At 67.7% G+C, this 14,720-nt stretch overlaps 2 protein-coding genes across 2 annotated transcripts in view; one reads left to right on the forward strand and one right to left on the reverse strand.

Annotated features, from left to right (window-relative positions):
- The window catches only part of SLC16A4 (solute carrier family 16 member 4), a 383,212-nt gene that overhangs the window by 5,294 nt on the left and 363,198 nt on the right, over positions 1–14,720 (reverse strand). The gene's annotated exons all lie outside the window — the stretch shown is intronic.
- The window catches only part of CELSR2 (cadherin EGF LAG seven-pass G-type receptor 2), a 46,191-nt gene that overhangs the window by 1,236 nt on the left and 30,235 nt on the right, over positions 1–14,720 (forward strand). Inside the window, 12 exon segments of the mRNA XM_054181593.1 lie at positions 349–422; positions 1,355–1,498; positions 1,501–1,881; positions 1,883–2,009; positions 4,193–4,218; positions 4,220–4,416; positions 5,918–6,033; positions 8,495–8,583; positions 9,874–10,031; positions 11,196–11,359; positions 13,323–13,448; positions 13,576–13,742. Of these exon segments, the coding sequence (XP_054037568.1) occupies positions 349–422; positions 1,355–1,498; positions 1,501–1,881; positions 1,883–2,009; positions 4,193–4,218; positions 4,220–4,416; positions 5,918–6,033; positions 8,495–8,583; positions 9,874–10,031; positions 11,196–11,359; positions 13,323–13,448; positions 13,576–13,742 (1,769 nt within the window).

A 14,720-nucleotide genomic window follows, 5' to 3' on the forward strand; every position in this document is an offset into this window, starting at 1 on the left:
TCCCCATCCCGTTGTCCCCATCCCATTGTCCCCCATCCTATTGTCCCCATCCCACTGTCCCCATCCCGTTGTCCCCATCCCATTGTCCCCCATCCTATTGTCCCCATCCCACTGTCCCCATCCCGCTGTCCCCATCCCATTGTCCCCATCCCGCTGTCCCCCATCCCCCTGTCCCCCATCCCTCTGTCCCCATCCCACTGGCCCCCATCCCATTGTCCCCATCCAAGTGACACGGGCGCCCCATAGCCAATTCCGGCCCCATAGCCATCGTTGTTCCCATCACACTGTCCCCTGCAGTGGGGCCAAGCAGGCCAGGTGCCCCATAACCGGGACTGGCCCCATAACCAGTGCCATCTCCATGCTATGGTGGCCAAGTGGAACCGGTGTCCCATAGCCAGTGGGTGCCACCCCCTGGTAGCCAAGTGAGATGGGTGCCCCATAACCAGTACCAGCCCCATAACCAGTGCTGGTGTCATCCCATGGTGGCCGAGTGGGATGGGTGCCCCATAGCCTGTGCCAGCCCCATCCCCCAGCCCCATCCCACAGTGGCCGAGCAGGATGGGTGCCTCATAGCCAGCACTGTCCCCATCCTGCGGTGGCCGAGAGGGACGGGTGCCCCATAACCAGTGCCAGCCCTAGAGCCAGTGCCACCCTCAGCCTGCAGCAGCTGAGCTGGATGGGCACCCCATAGCCAGGACCATCCCCATCCCATGGTGGCCAAGAGGGATGGGTGCCCCATCACCACCACCATCTCCATCCCGTGGCGGCCGAGCAGAAAAGGTGCCCCATCACCACCACCGTCCCCATGCCATGGTGGCCAAGTGGGACGGGTGCCCCATCACCACCCTGTCCCCATCCCATAGTGGCCAAGTGGAACAGGTGACCCATCACCGCCACTGTCCGCATGCCATGGTGGCCGAGAGGAACAGGTGTCCCCTCACCGCCACCGTCCCCATGCCATGGTGGCCAAGTGGGATGGGTGTCCCATCACCCACCACCGTCCCCATGCCATGGTGGCCAAGTGGGATGGGTGTCCCCTCACCGCCACCGTCCCCATGCCATGGTGGCCAAGTGGGATGGGTGTCCCATCACCACCACCGTCCCCATGCCATGGTGGCCATGTGGGACCCATCCCACACTGGCCACCATGCCATGGTGGCCAAGTGGGATGGGGTGTCCCCATCACCACCACCGTCCCCATGCCATGGTGGCCAAGTGGGATGGGTGTCCCATCCCCACCACCGTCCCCATGCCATGGTGGCCATGTGGGATGGGTGTCCCATCACCACCACCGTCCCCATGCCATGGTGGCCGGTGCTGTCACTGACCCCCTCTGTCCCCTCCCCACCCACAGACGGGGTCCCACAGCGCGACGGCGCAGTGCACGCTGCGGGTGACGGTGATCACGGACGAGATGCTGAGCAACAGCATCACGCTACGCTTGGCCGACATGTCCCAGGAGCGATTCCTCTCCCCCTTGCTCAGCCGCTTCCTGGAGGGGGTGGCGTGGCGGCCGTCCTGGCCACCCCCCGCCACCGCGTCGTCCTCTTCAACATCCAAACGGACACGGACGTGGGGACGGCCCGTATCCTCAACGTCAGCCTCTCGGTGCTGCTGCCGCCGGCCTCGGGGCACAGCGCCCGCTTCTTCTCCTCCGAGGAGCTGCAGGAGCGGCTCTACCTCAACCGCTCGCTGCTGGCCGCCATCTCGGCCCAGCGCGTCCTGCCCTTCGACGACAACATCTGCCTGCGCGAGCCCTGCGAGAACTACATGCGCTGCGTCTCCGTCCTCCAGTTCGACAGCTCGGCCCCCTTCCTCGCCTCCGACACCATCCTCTTCCGCCCCATCCATCCCGTCACCGGCCTGCGCTGCCGCTGCCCGCCCCGGTTTCACTGGCGACTACTGCGAGACGGAGATCGACCTCTGTTACTCCAGCCCCTGCGGCAGCAACGGGCGATTGCGGAGCCGCGAGGGCGGCTACACCTGCGAGTGCCACGAGGATTTCACTGGTGAGAGGCCGGCGCCTCCCTGCCTCCTCCCGTCCCTGCCGTCACCTTGTCCCCTTGAGCCCTCCAGCGGTCGTCCTGTCCTCTTGGTGTCCGTCTCCGTCATCCCTTCAACCGGTTCCCCTCCAGCTACTCCTTCTCAGCTGTCCTTCCCACCATCCCTTCATCCAGCTCCTCTTCAGCCCTCCATCGTCCGTCCGTCCTGTCCTCCTGGTGTCCCTCCCCATCACCCCTTCATCCAGCTCCTCTTCATCTCCCCTTTCCTTAGCTGTCCCTCCGTCACCCATCCCCATCATCCCTTCATCCAGCTCCTCTTCATCTACCCCTCCTTTGGCTGTCCCTCCATCATCCATCCCTAGCATTCCTTTATCCAGCTCTTCTCAGCCCTCCGTCATCCATCCATCCATCCGTCCTGTCCTCCTGGTGTCCCTCCCCATCACCCCTTCATCCAGCTCCTCTTCATCTCCCGTTTCCTTAGCTGTCCCTCCGTTATCCGTCCCTATCATTCCTTCATCCAGCTCCTCTTCATCCCTCCATCATCCATCCATCCATCCCATCCTCTTGGTGTCGATCCGTATCACCTCTTCATCCAGCTCTCCTTTGGCTCTCCATTGTCTGTCCATCCATCCGTCCATCCATCCGTCCGTCCATCCATCCATCCATCCATCCATCCATCCATCCATCCATCCATCCATCCATCCATCCATTCCTCCCTCCCTCCCTCCCTCTTGGCGTCCATCTCCATCAGCCCTTCAGACCGCCATTGCCTGTCCCTTTCTCTGGTGTCCCTCCATGGTCTGTCCCCATCAGCCTTCTTCCCATTCCTCATCAGCCTTCCTCATCTATCCCTTCTTCTGTTGTCCCTCCACCATCCATCATGGTCGTCCCTTCATCCTGTTCCCTTCAGCCCTCCATCATCCGTTCCTTCCTCAGCTGTCCTTCCATCAGCCATCCCCTGTTGTCCATCCCTCCTCCATCCATCCCCATCCATCCCTCCTCCATCCATCCATCCATCCATCCCCATCCCTCCCTCCATCTCCCTCCATCCCTCCATCCATGCCTCCATCCATCCCACCATCCATCCATCCATCCCTCCATCCCCATCCATCCCTCTATCCCCATCCATCCTCTATCCCTCCTCCATTCCTATCCCTCCATCCCTCCCCATCCATCCCTCCTCCATTCCCATTCTTCCTTCCATCTATCCCTCCATCCCTCCCCATCCATCCTTCCATCCATCCCTCCTCCATTCCCATCCATCCTTCCATCCATCCCTCCATCCATCCATCCCTCCATCCATCCCTCCATCCCCATCCATCCTCTATCCCTCCTCCATTCCCATCCCTCCATCCCTCCCCATCCATCCCTCCTCCATTCCCATCCATCCCTCCATCCATCCCTCCATCCATCCATCCTTCCATCCATCCCTCCATCCACCCCTCCATCCATCCCTCCATCCATCCCTCCATCCCTCCTCCATCCCTCTTCCATCCATCCATCCATCCATCCCTCCGTCCCTCCTCCATCCCCACCCCTCCGTCCTCCCCTTTGTCTCCAACACCTTCATCTTCCTCCTCTCCCATCTCTCTTCCCTCCTCTCTCCATCCCACCCCTCTCTCCCTGCTCCCCCTCCCCTGTCCCTGTCCCCCCGTCCCCCTCCACGTCCCCTGTCCCCTCTGTCCCCCCACCCCAGTGGGGTCCCTGCAGGAGGTTGCGGCGGAGGTGGGGGGGGGGACACGACACTGGTGGGGGCAGAGCCATGGGGACGCTCTAGGGTGTGGGGACACCCCCGTCCCCACCACAGCTGGTCTGGGCAGGGGGGGACACACATGGTGGCACTGGGGACAGCCGCCCCCCCCCCCCCCCCCCAACCCCATCCCTGGGGACCCCTCGGCACCCCCAGCCCCCACGGGACACCCGGGTGGGGGGGTGCAAGCTGGTGGGGGAGGGGATGCTTTGGGGGGGGGGCGGGGGGGGGGGGCTTTGTCTCGGTTGCCATGGCGACGGGAGGTGGTTGCCAGGGTGATGGCGCTGGGGATAAAGCTGCTCTGGAGCTGATGGGGGGAGGGGTGAGGGATGGGAGAGGGGATCCCCACCCCCCCCACCCCACCCCCCGCCATTTTGGGGGTGTCGGGGGTACCCCGCGCCCTGGGCAGGGTGCTGGGTGCCATGTGGGCCTCGCGCAGGGGAACGCTGCGAGCTGAGCGCCCGGGGGGGGCCGCTGCGCCCCGGGGGTCTGCCGCAACGGGGGTACCTGCCTCAACCTGCTGGTGGGGGGGTTCCGCTGCCAGTGCCCCCCCGGGCACTACGAGAAGCCTTTCTGCACCATGAGCACCCGCAGCTTCCCCCCGCGCTCCTTCCTCACCTTCCGCGGCCTCCGCCAGCGCTTCCACTTCACCCTCGCCCTGACGTGAGCCTCCGGGGAGGGGGGTGTCACGGGGGGGGTCAAGGCGGGGGGGGCGGGTGGCCCCCGGGCATCAGAGGGGTGGGGGGGTGATGGGTGTCCCAGGGGCATCAGAGAGGTGGGGGGGGTGATGGTTGTTCCATGGGCATCACCTGGGGTGATGGGGTGGGGGGTGCTGGGTGTCCCCCGGGCATCACCTGGGGTGGTGAGGTGGTGGGGTGTAGGGTGGTGGGTGTCCTCTTGACATCATTAGGGGTGTGGGGTGCTGGGTGCCCCCCGGGCATTGGATGGGGGTGTGGGGTGATGGGACCCCGTGGGCATCACCTGGGGTGTGGGGTGGTGGGGTATAGGGTGGTGGGTGTCCTCTTGACATCGTTTGGGGTGTGGGGTGCTGGGTGTCCCCCGGGCATCATGTGGGGTGGTGGGTGTCCTCATGACATCGTTTGGGGTGTGGGGGTGTTGGGTGCTCCACGGACACCACCTGGGGTGTGGGGTGCTGGGTGTCCCATGGGCATTGGATGGGGGTGTGGGGTGATGGGACCCCGTGGGCATCACCTGGGGTGTGGGGTATAGGGTGGTGGGTATCCTCTTGACATCGTTTGGGGTGTGGGGTGCTGGGTGCCCCATGGACACCACCTGGGGTGTGGGGTGGTGGGGTATAGGGTGGTGGGCGTCCTCTTGACATCGTTTGGGGTGTGGGGTGCTGGGTGCCCCATGGGCATTGGATGGGGGTGTGGGGTGATGGGACCCTGTGGGCATCACCTGGGGCGATGGGATGTGGGGTGATGGGTGTCCTGTGGGTGTCAGAGAGGTGTGGGGGGGTGATGGTTGTTCCATGGGCATCATCTAGGGCGTGGGGTGATGGGTGCTCCTTTGGCATCACCTGGGGGGATGGGATGTGGGGTGACGGGTGCCCCACGGGCATCAGATGGGGTGGGCAGTGATGGGTGCCCCGGGAGCAACACGTGGGGCAATGGGGCGTGGGGCGATGGACGTGGGGAAATGATGTCCCCATGGATGTAATTGGGGGTGCGGGGTGACAGGACCCCGTGGGCATCACCTGGGGTGATGGGCCCCCCATGGGCATCATCTGGGGTGAGGGGGTGGAGGGTGCTGGGTGCTCCTTTGGCATCATCTGGGGCGATGGGCTGTGGGGTGCCGGGGTGCCCCATGGGCATCATCTGGGGCGTGGGGTGCTGGGTGCCCCGTGGGCATTGGGTGGGGTGGTGGAGCGTGGGGTGGCGGCCACCCCATGGGCACGGGCAGGAGCAGTGGGGCAGGGGCCAGGGTGGCAGCCGGCTGGCACGGGACGGGGGCAGTGGGACGTTGGGGCGACCCCTTGGCGCGGGGACAAGGGGGTGGGGGGGCACCCGCTGGGGACAGGGGGGTGCCGGCGTGTCCCGTGTGGCACGGGGCAGGGAAGTGGTGGTGGTGGCGGGGGTGGGGGGGGTACGACGGGGGGGCCGGGGGGGTGGCGGGCAGAGCCTGGCACTCGTCCCCGCGCCAGGTTTGCCACCAAGGAGCGGGACGGGCTCCTGCTCTACAACGGGCGCTTCAACGAGAAGCACGACTTCGTGGCGCTGGAGATCGTGGGCGAGCAGGTCCAGCTCACCTTCTCGGCAGGTACGGGCGACGCGACCCCCCCACACACCCCACCCCCCCCCCACCGCGCGCCACCCCCCCCCCCACCCCGTGCCAACCCCGTGCCACCCCCGCGCGCCATCCCCCTATGGCCCCGCAGCCCATCCTGCGCATCCCCGGCACTGCCTGGCACTGCATCCCGGGCACTGCATCCCGGGCACTGCATCCCATGCTGCGTATCCCGGGCACTGCATCCCGGGCACTGCATCCCTGGCACTGCATCCCATCCTGCGTATCCCTGGCACTGCATCCCGGGCACTGCATCCCGGGCACTGCATCCCATCCTGCGTATCCCTGGCACTGCATCCCGGGCACTGCATCCCGGGCACCGCGGCCCATCCTGCACATCCCCAGCACTGCCTGGCACTGCATCCCTGGCACTGCATCCCTGGCACTGCCTCCCATCCTGCACATCCCTGGCACTGCATCCCATGCTGTATATCCCTGGCACTGCCTGGCACTGCATCCCGGGCACTGCATCCCGGGCAATGCATTCCATGCTGCGTATCCCTGGCACTGCCTGGCACTGCATCCCTGGCACTGCATCCCGGGCACTGCATCCCTGGCACTGCATCCCATCCTGCGTATCCCTGGCACTACATCCTGGGCACTGCATCCCGGGCACTGCATCCCGGGCACTGCATCCCATCCTGCGTATCCCTGGCACTGCATCCCTGGCACTGCATCCCGGGCACCGCGGCCCATCCTGCACATCCCCAGCACTGCCTGGCACTGCATCCCTGGCACTGCATCCCTGGCACTGCCTCCCATCCTGCACATCCCTGGCACTGCATCCCATGCTGTATATCCCTGGCACTGCCTGGCACTGCATCCCAGGCACTGCATCCCGGGCACTGCATCCCATGCTGCGTATCCCTGGCACTGCCTGGCACTGCATCCCTGGCACTGCATCCCGGGCACTGCATCCCTGGCACTGCATCCCATCCTGCGTATCCCTGGCACTACATCCCTGGCACTGCATCCCGGGCACTGCATCCCATCCTGCGTATCCCTGGCACTGCATCCCTGGCACTGCATCCCGGGCACTGCATCCCATGCTGTGTATCCCTGGCACTGCCTGGCACTGCATCCCGGGCACTGCATCCCATGCTTTGTATCCCTGGCACTGCATCCCGGGCACTGCGGCCCATCCTGCACATCCCCAGCACTGCCTGGCACTGCATCCCTGGCACTGCATCCCGGGCACTGCCTCCCATCCTGCACATCCCTGGCACTGCATCCCATGCTGTATATCCCTGGCACTGCCTGGCACTGCATCCCGGGCACTGCATCCCATGCTGCGTATCCCTGGCACTGCCTGGCACTGCATCCCTGGCACTGCATCCCGGGCACTGCATCCCGGGCACTGCATCCCTGGCACTGCATCCCATCCTGCGTATCCCTGGCACTACATCCCTGGCACTGCATCCCAGGCACTGCATCCCGGGCACTGCATCCCATGCTGTGTATCCCTGGCACTGCATCCCGGGCACCGCGGCCCATCCTGCACATCCCCAGCACTGCCTGGCACTGCATCCCTGGCACTGCATCCCTGGCACTGCCTCCCATCCTGCACATCCCTGGCACTGCATCCCATGCTGTATATCCCTGGCACTGCATCCCTGGCACTGCATCCCGGGCACTGCATCCCGGGCACTGCCTGGCACTGTGTCCCTGGCATTTCATCCTGGCCACTGCCTGGCATCCCACCCCTGGCACTGCATCCCATCCATTGATGTTCCTGGCACTGCATCCCACCCCTGGCACTGCATCCCACCCCTGGCACTGCATCCCATCCATTGATGTCCCTGGCACTGCATCCCATCCATCGGTGTCCCTGGCACTGCATCCCATCCCTGGCACTGCATCCCATCCATCGATGTCCCTGGCACTGCATCCCAACCCTGGCACTGCCTCCCATCCCTGGCGCTGCCTCCCATCCATTGCTGTCCCTGGCACTGCATCCCGTCCCTGGCACTGCCTCCCATCCATCGGTGTCCCTGGCACTGCATCCCATCCTTGGCACTGTATCCCTGGCATTTCATCCTGGCCACTGCCTGGCATCCCACCCCTGGCACTGTATCCCATCCATTGCTGTCCCTGGCATTGCATCTCATCCCTGGCACTGCATCCCATCCTTGGCATTGCATCTCATCCCTGGCACTGCATCCCACCCCTGGCACTGCATCCCATCCTTGGCACTGCATCCCATCCATCGCTGTCCCTGGCACTGCATCCCGTCCCTGGCACTGCATCCCTGGCACTGCCTGACGCTGTATCCCGGGCATCGCGTCCCTTGCACTGCATCCCCGGCACTGCATCCCGGGCGTCCCATCCCTGGGCCCCCCCCCCCCATCCCTCCGATCCTTCCCCCCCGTGCCCCCCGTGCCCCCCGTGCCCCCTCCCCGGGCTGTGCCCGCTGTCCCACGGCTGGTGCCCGCAGGCGAGACCACCACCACGGTGTCACCCTACGTGCCGGGCGGCGTCAGCGACGGGCAGTGGCACCGCGTCCAGCTCCACTACTACAACAAGGTGGGGGCACCTGGGGGGGGGGGGGGCATTGGGGTGGGGGGAATTGGGGGTGAGACTGGGGGGGTCAGAGAGATGGGGGGAGCAGGCACGGGGGATGGGGGGGGGATCGGAGGGTGGGGGGGGGGGTTTGGGGGGGGGGTCTGGAGGAGCAGAGTGGGGGGCTGGGGGGATGGAGAAAGGGGGCAGAGGGATGGAGGGTGGGGGCGTGGGGGGGTCTGGAGGAGCAGAGTGGGGTTCTGGGGGGGGTTGGGGGATGGAGAGATGGGGGGGAGCGGGGTGGGGGTTCGGGGGGACAGGAGAAGAGGGGCTGGAGGAGCAGGTTGGGGGGCTGGGGGGGGTGGAAGAAGAGGAGATGGGTGGGAGCAGGGGGGGTCGGGGGGGTGGAGGGTGGGGGTTTGGGGGACGGAGAGATGGGGGGAGTGGGGTGAGGTTTGGGGGGACAGAAGAAGAGGGGCTGGAGGAGCAGGTTGGGGGGGTCTGGGGGTCTGGAGGAGCAGAGTGGGGGGCTGGGGGGGTGGAGGGTGGGGGTTGGGGGGGGGCAGGGGCTGGAGGGGAGCAGGAGGGGGGTTTGGGGGGCTGGAGGGGATGGGGGGGTTGGGGGACGGAGAGATGGGGGGGAGCGGGGGGGGTGTTTGGGGGGATGGAGGGGAGCAGGGTTGGGGTCTGGGGGGGTTGGAGGGAGGGACTTGGGGGGGGCGGGGGGGGGAACAGAGGGATGGGGGGAGCAGGGTGGAGAGATGTGGGGGGCGGAGGGGCGGGGGTTTGGGGGGTCGGAGGGGCAGGGTGAGGGTCTGGGGGGGGGTGGAGGAAGAGGGGGCAGAGGGATGGAGGGGGGGGGGTTGGGGGGGGCTGGAGGGGCTGGAGGGTGGGGGGGTTTGGGGGCGGCAGAAGAAGAGGGGCTGGGGGGGGCAGTGTGGGGGGGGGCCGGGGGGGCTGGAGGGGCAGGGTGGGGGGCTGCGGGGGGTGCAGGGGAGCAGGGTGGGGGTCCGGGGGAGTGGAGGAAGAGGAGGCAGAGGGATGGAGGGTGGGGGTTTGGGGGGGGGCTGGAGGGTGGGGGGGTTTGGGGGCGGCAGAAGAAGAGGGGCTGGGGGGGGCAGTGTGGGGGGGGGCTGGAGGAAGAGGGGCTGGAGGGAGGGACTTGGGGGGGGCGGGGGGGGGGGCCAGAGGGATGGGGGGAGCAGAGGGGCGGGAGAGATGCGGGGGGGGCAGAGGGGGTCGGAAGGGAGAAAGAGGAGGAGGAGGAGGAGGAGGAAGGTGGGGGGGGGAGGAAGGCTGAACGCCCCCCCCCAGCCGGTGCTGGGCCGGTCGGGGGTGCCCCAGGGCCCCTCGGAGCAGAAGGTGGCCGTGGTGACGGTGGACGACTGTGACCCGGGGATGGCGCTGCGCTTCGGGCCCCTCCTGGGCAACTACTCCTGCGCCGCCCAGGGCACCCAGTCCGGCAGCAAGAAGTGAGGGGGGGGGGGGCCTTTGGGGTCCCCATGGGTGGGGGGCTCGGGGGGTCCCTGGGGGTCCCCATGGATGAGGGGCTGGGTGGGGAGGGTGGTCCCTTGGGGTCTCTATGGGTGGGGGGCTTGGGGTCCCGATGGATGGAGGGGTAGGGGGGAGTCCCTTGGGGGGTCCCCATGGGTGACGAGATGGGTGGGGGGGGGGGGTGGTCCCTTGGGGTCCCCATGGGTGAGGGGCTTGAGGGTCCCTTGGGGTCCCCATGGATTGAGGGGTAGGGGGGAGTCCCTTGGGGGTCCCCGTGGATGAGGAGATGGGGGGGGGGGGGAGGGTGGTCCCTTGGGGTCCCCATGGATGAGGAGACAGTTGCGGGGGGTGGTCCCTTGGGGTCCCCATGGGGGGGGGGGAGGGTCCTTGGGGGTTCTCTGGGTTGCCCATGGGTTTGAGCATGGGTGGGGGGTCTGTTGGTGTCCCTTGGAGTCCCAACGGGTGGGGGTCTGGGGGAGGGGTCCTTTGGGGTCCCATGGGTGGGGGTGGGAGTCCCTTGGGTGTCCCTTGGAGACCTCATGGATGGGGGTCCCTTGGGGGGTCCCTTGGGATGCCCATGGGTGGAGGGTCCTGTGAGGGTCCCTCAGGGGTCTCTTGGAGTCTCCATGGGTGGGGGTGTCTTTGGGCTCCCTTGGGATCCCCATGGGTGGGGATCTCTTGGGGGTCCCCATGGGTGGGGGGCGTTCCTCGGGGGTCCCTTGGGGATCCCTGGAGATCCCTTGGGATCCCCATGGGTGGGGGATCCTGTGAGGGTCCCTCGGGGGTCCCTTGGAGTCCCCATGGGTGGGGGTTCCTGGGGGTCTCCATGGGTGGGGGAGTCCCTCGGGGGTCCCTTGGAGACTCCATGGGTGGGGGTCCCTTGCGGGGGGAGGGGGGGGTGTTCCCTTGGAGTCTCCATGGGCGGGGATGTCTTTGGGGTCCCTTGGGATCCCCATGGGTGGGGGAATCTCATGGGGGGTCGGTGTCCCTTGATGCCCTCATGGGTGTGGGGATCTCTTGGGGGTTCCCCATGGGTGGGGGATTCCCTTGGGGATGCCTGGGGGTCCCCATAGGTTGGGGGGGAGGGGGGGTTGTCTTTGGGCTCCCTTGGGATGCCCTGGGTGACGGCGGGGGTGCTGCAGGTCGCTGGATCTGACGGGGCCGCTGCTGCTGGGGGGGGTGCCCACCCTGCCCGAGAGCTTCCCCATCCGCAGCCGCCACTTCGTGGGGTGCATGCGGCACCTCCACATCGACCAGCGCCCCGTCGACATGGCCGCCTTCATCGCCAACAACGGCACCCTGCCCGGTGGGGGGCACGGCGGGGGGGGGTGTGGGGCTGGGCAAGGGGCTGGGGCTGGAGGCTGGTGGGGGGGGGGGGGGGGTGGGGGGGTGGTGGTGTGTGCCAGGAGATATGGGGCTGGGGAAATGCGTGGGGCTGGATGGTGGCGGGGGGTGGGGGTGGGGGTCAGGGGGGTGCCAGGGTGTGGGGCTGGAGGGGGATCAATCCGGGGGGCACGGGGCTGGGCAGTGCTTGGGGGGGGGGGGTCTCTGTGCCCCTTGGCCATGAGAACAATGAGGCTGGGGGCTATGGGGTAAAGGCGGGGCCAGGGTGTGGGGCTGCATGGGGGTCCGGGGGGCCATGGGGGGCTGGGTCCCCTGGGCATGGGGTTGGGGGGCACCAGGGCTGGAGGGGGAGTAGGGCATGTGGGGCTGAGGCAGTGCCCAGGGGTCTCTGCGCTCTCCGGGCGTGGGGCTGGGGGGTAAAGGGGGTGCCAGGGTGTGGGGCTGGAGGGGGATCAATCCGGGGGGCACGGGGCTGGGCAGTGCTTGGGGGGGGGGGGTGTCTCTGTGCCCTTGGCCATGAGAACAATGGGGCTGGGGGCTATGGGGTAAAGACGGGAGGGGGGGCAGAGTGTGGGGCTGGATGGGGGTGTCCGGGGCGGGGGGGCATGGGGGGCTGTTGTCCCCTGGGCATGGGAACATGGGGTTGTGGGGTGCCAAGGCTGGAGGGGGATCAAGGGCATGGGGCAGTGCTGGGGGGGGGTCTCTGGGCTCTCCAGGCGTGGGGCTAGGGGCTATGGGGTAAAGGCGGGGCCAGGGTGTGGGGCTGCATGGGGGTCCGGGGGGCCATGGGGGGCTGGGTCCCCTGGGCATGGGGTTGGGGGGCACCAGGGCTGGAGGGGGAGTAGGGCACGTGGGGCTGGGGCAGTGCCCAGGGGTCTCTGCGCTCTCCGGGCGTGGGGCTGGGGGGTAAAGGGGGTGCCAGGGTGTGGGGCTGGAGGGGGATCAATCCGGGGGGCACGGGGCTGGGCAGTGCTTGGGGGGGGGGGGGGTCTCTGTGCCCCTTGGCCATGAGAACAATGGGGCTGGGGGCTATGGGGTAAAGACAGGAGGGGGGGGCAGAGTGTGGGGCTGGATGGGGGGCCAGGGGTGTCACCGTGCCAGTGCCGTGGGGCTGGACGATGGCTCGGGGGTTTGGGGACCCAGTGCCTGAGGGTCTCCATGCCCCCTGGGCATGGGGACGGGGGACATGGGGACACGGGGAAAAGGGGACACGGGGACAGGGCGACAAGGGGACATGGGGACACAGGACACAGTGACATGGGGACACAGGGACATGGGGTCATGGGGACACAGGGACAAGGGGACGTAGGGACAAAGGGACACAGGCACAAAGGGACATGGGGACAAGGGGACATGGGGCCATAGGGACAAAGGGACAAGGGGACTTGGGGACATGGGGACAAGGGGACACGGGGACATAGGGACTAGGGGACAAGGGGACACGGGGACGTGGGGACATAGGGACTAGGGGACACAGGGACAAAGGGACATGGGGACAAGGGGACATGGGGCCATAGGGACAAAGGGACAAGGGGACACGGGGACATAGGGACAAAGGGACACAGGGACATGGGGACAAGGGGACTTGGGGATAAGGGGACATGGGGCCATAGGGACAAAGGGACATGGGGACAAGGGGACACGGGGACATGGGGACACGGGGACAAGGGGATGTGGGTACAAGGGGCCATGGGGACATGGGGCCATAGGGACAAAGGGACGTGGGGACAAGGGGACACGGGGGACATGGGGACACAGGGACATGGATACGGGGACACAGGGACATGGGGGACACGGGGACACGGGGCTGGGGCCAGGCAGGCCGTGGGGCTGGCTGGGGGCGCAGGGCTGACCTGTGACCCCTTGGTGTGTGTGTGTCGTCCCCCCGCCCCCGTCCCCGTCCGTCCCCCCCGTGTCCCCCCAAGGCTGCCCTGCCAAGAAGACGCTGTGTGACACCACCACGTGCCACAACGGTGGCACCTGCGTGCACGAGTGGGACGGCTTCAGCTGCCGCTGCCCGCTGGGCTACGGGGGCAAGACCTGCCAGGAAGGTACCGGGGAGATGGGGGGGGTCTTCTGGGGGGGGTGGGGGGGGTGTGTGTTGGGGGGGGGGGGGGGGTGTCAGCACCCTCACCCCCCCACCCCACCCCCCGGCCACCACCGCCCGTGTCCCCGCAGAGATGGCGAGTCCCCAGCGGTTCGTGGGCAGCAGCCGGCTGGGCTGGAACGGGCTGGTGCTGCCCCTCACCCTCCCCTGGCACCTGGGGCTCATGTTCCGCACCCGGCACCCCAGCGGGCTACTGCTGCGGGCCAGCGCTGGCCCCCGCGCCGCCATCACCCTCCAGGTGCCACCCCAGGAGGGGACGCGGCCCCGGGGTGGGGGGGGGGGGGGGGCGGGGGAGGAGGGGGGTTGGGGGTGGGGGGGGGTGCGGATTGCCCTCAGGGGTACGGCCGTTTGGGGGGGGGATTGCCCGGGGGGCAGGGCCAGGGGGGTTATTGCCCTCGGGGGGCAAAGCCATGGGGGGGGATTGCCCTGGGGGGGATTGCCCTGGGGGGGGTATTGCCCGGGGGGGGTATTGCCCTGGGGGGGTATAGCCATGGGGGGGGTATTGCCCTTAGGGGGGGGGTTATGGCCATGGGGCGGGGGGGGGGTATTGCCCTGGGGTCAGTGCTGGGGGGGTATTGCCCTGGGGGGGAATAGCCATGGGGGGGGATTGCCTTGGGGGGTATTGCCCTGGGGGCAGTGCCAGGGGGGGTTATTGCCCTCGGGGGGTAAAGCCATGGGGGGGGGGTATTGCCCTTAGGGGGGGTATTGCCCTGGGGGGTATAGCCATGGGGGGTACAGCCATGGGGGGGGTATTGCCCTGGGGGGATATTGCCCTTAGGGGGGGGTATCGCCCTGGGGGGTATAGCCATGGTGGGGGGATTGCCTTGGGGGGGTATTGCCCTGGGGGGGGGGCTTATGGCCATGGGGCGGGGGGGGGGGTATTGCCCTGGGGTCAGTGCTGGGGGGGTATTGCCCTGGGGGTATAGCCATGGGGGGTACAGCCACGGGGGGGTATTGCCCTGGGGGGGGAATTGCCCTTGGGGGGGGTATTGCCCTTGGGGGGGGGGGTTATGGCCATGGGGCGGGGGGGGGGGTATTGCCCTGGGGTCAGTGCTGGGGGGGTATTGCCCTGGGGGGGGATTGCCCTGGGGGTATAGCCATGGGGGGTACAGCCATGGGGGGGTACAGCCATGGGGGGGCTATTGCCCTGGGGGGGAATTGCCCTTAGAGGGGGGTATAGCCATGGGGGGTACAGCCATGGGGGGGGGGATTGCCC

This window comes from Rissa tridactyla, chromosome 21 (assembly GCF_028500815.1).
Source record: "Rissa tridactyla isolate bRisTri1 chromosome 21, bRisTri1.patW.cur.20221130, whole genome shotgun sequence".
NCBI classification, from domain to species: Eukaryota; Metazoa; Chordata; class Aves; order Charadriiformes; family Laridae; genus Rissa; species Rissa tridactyla.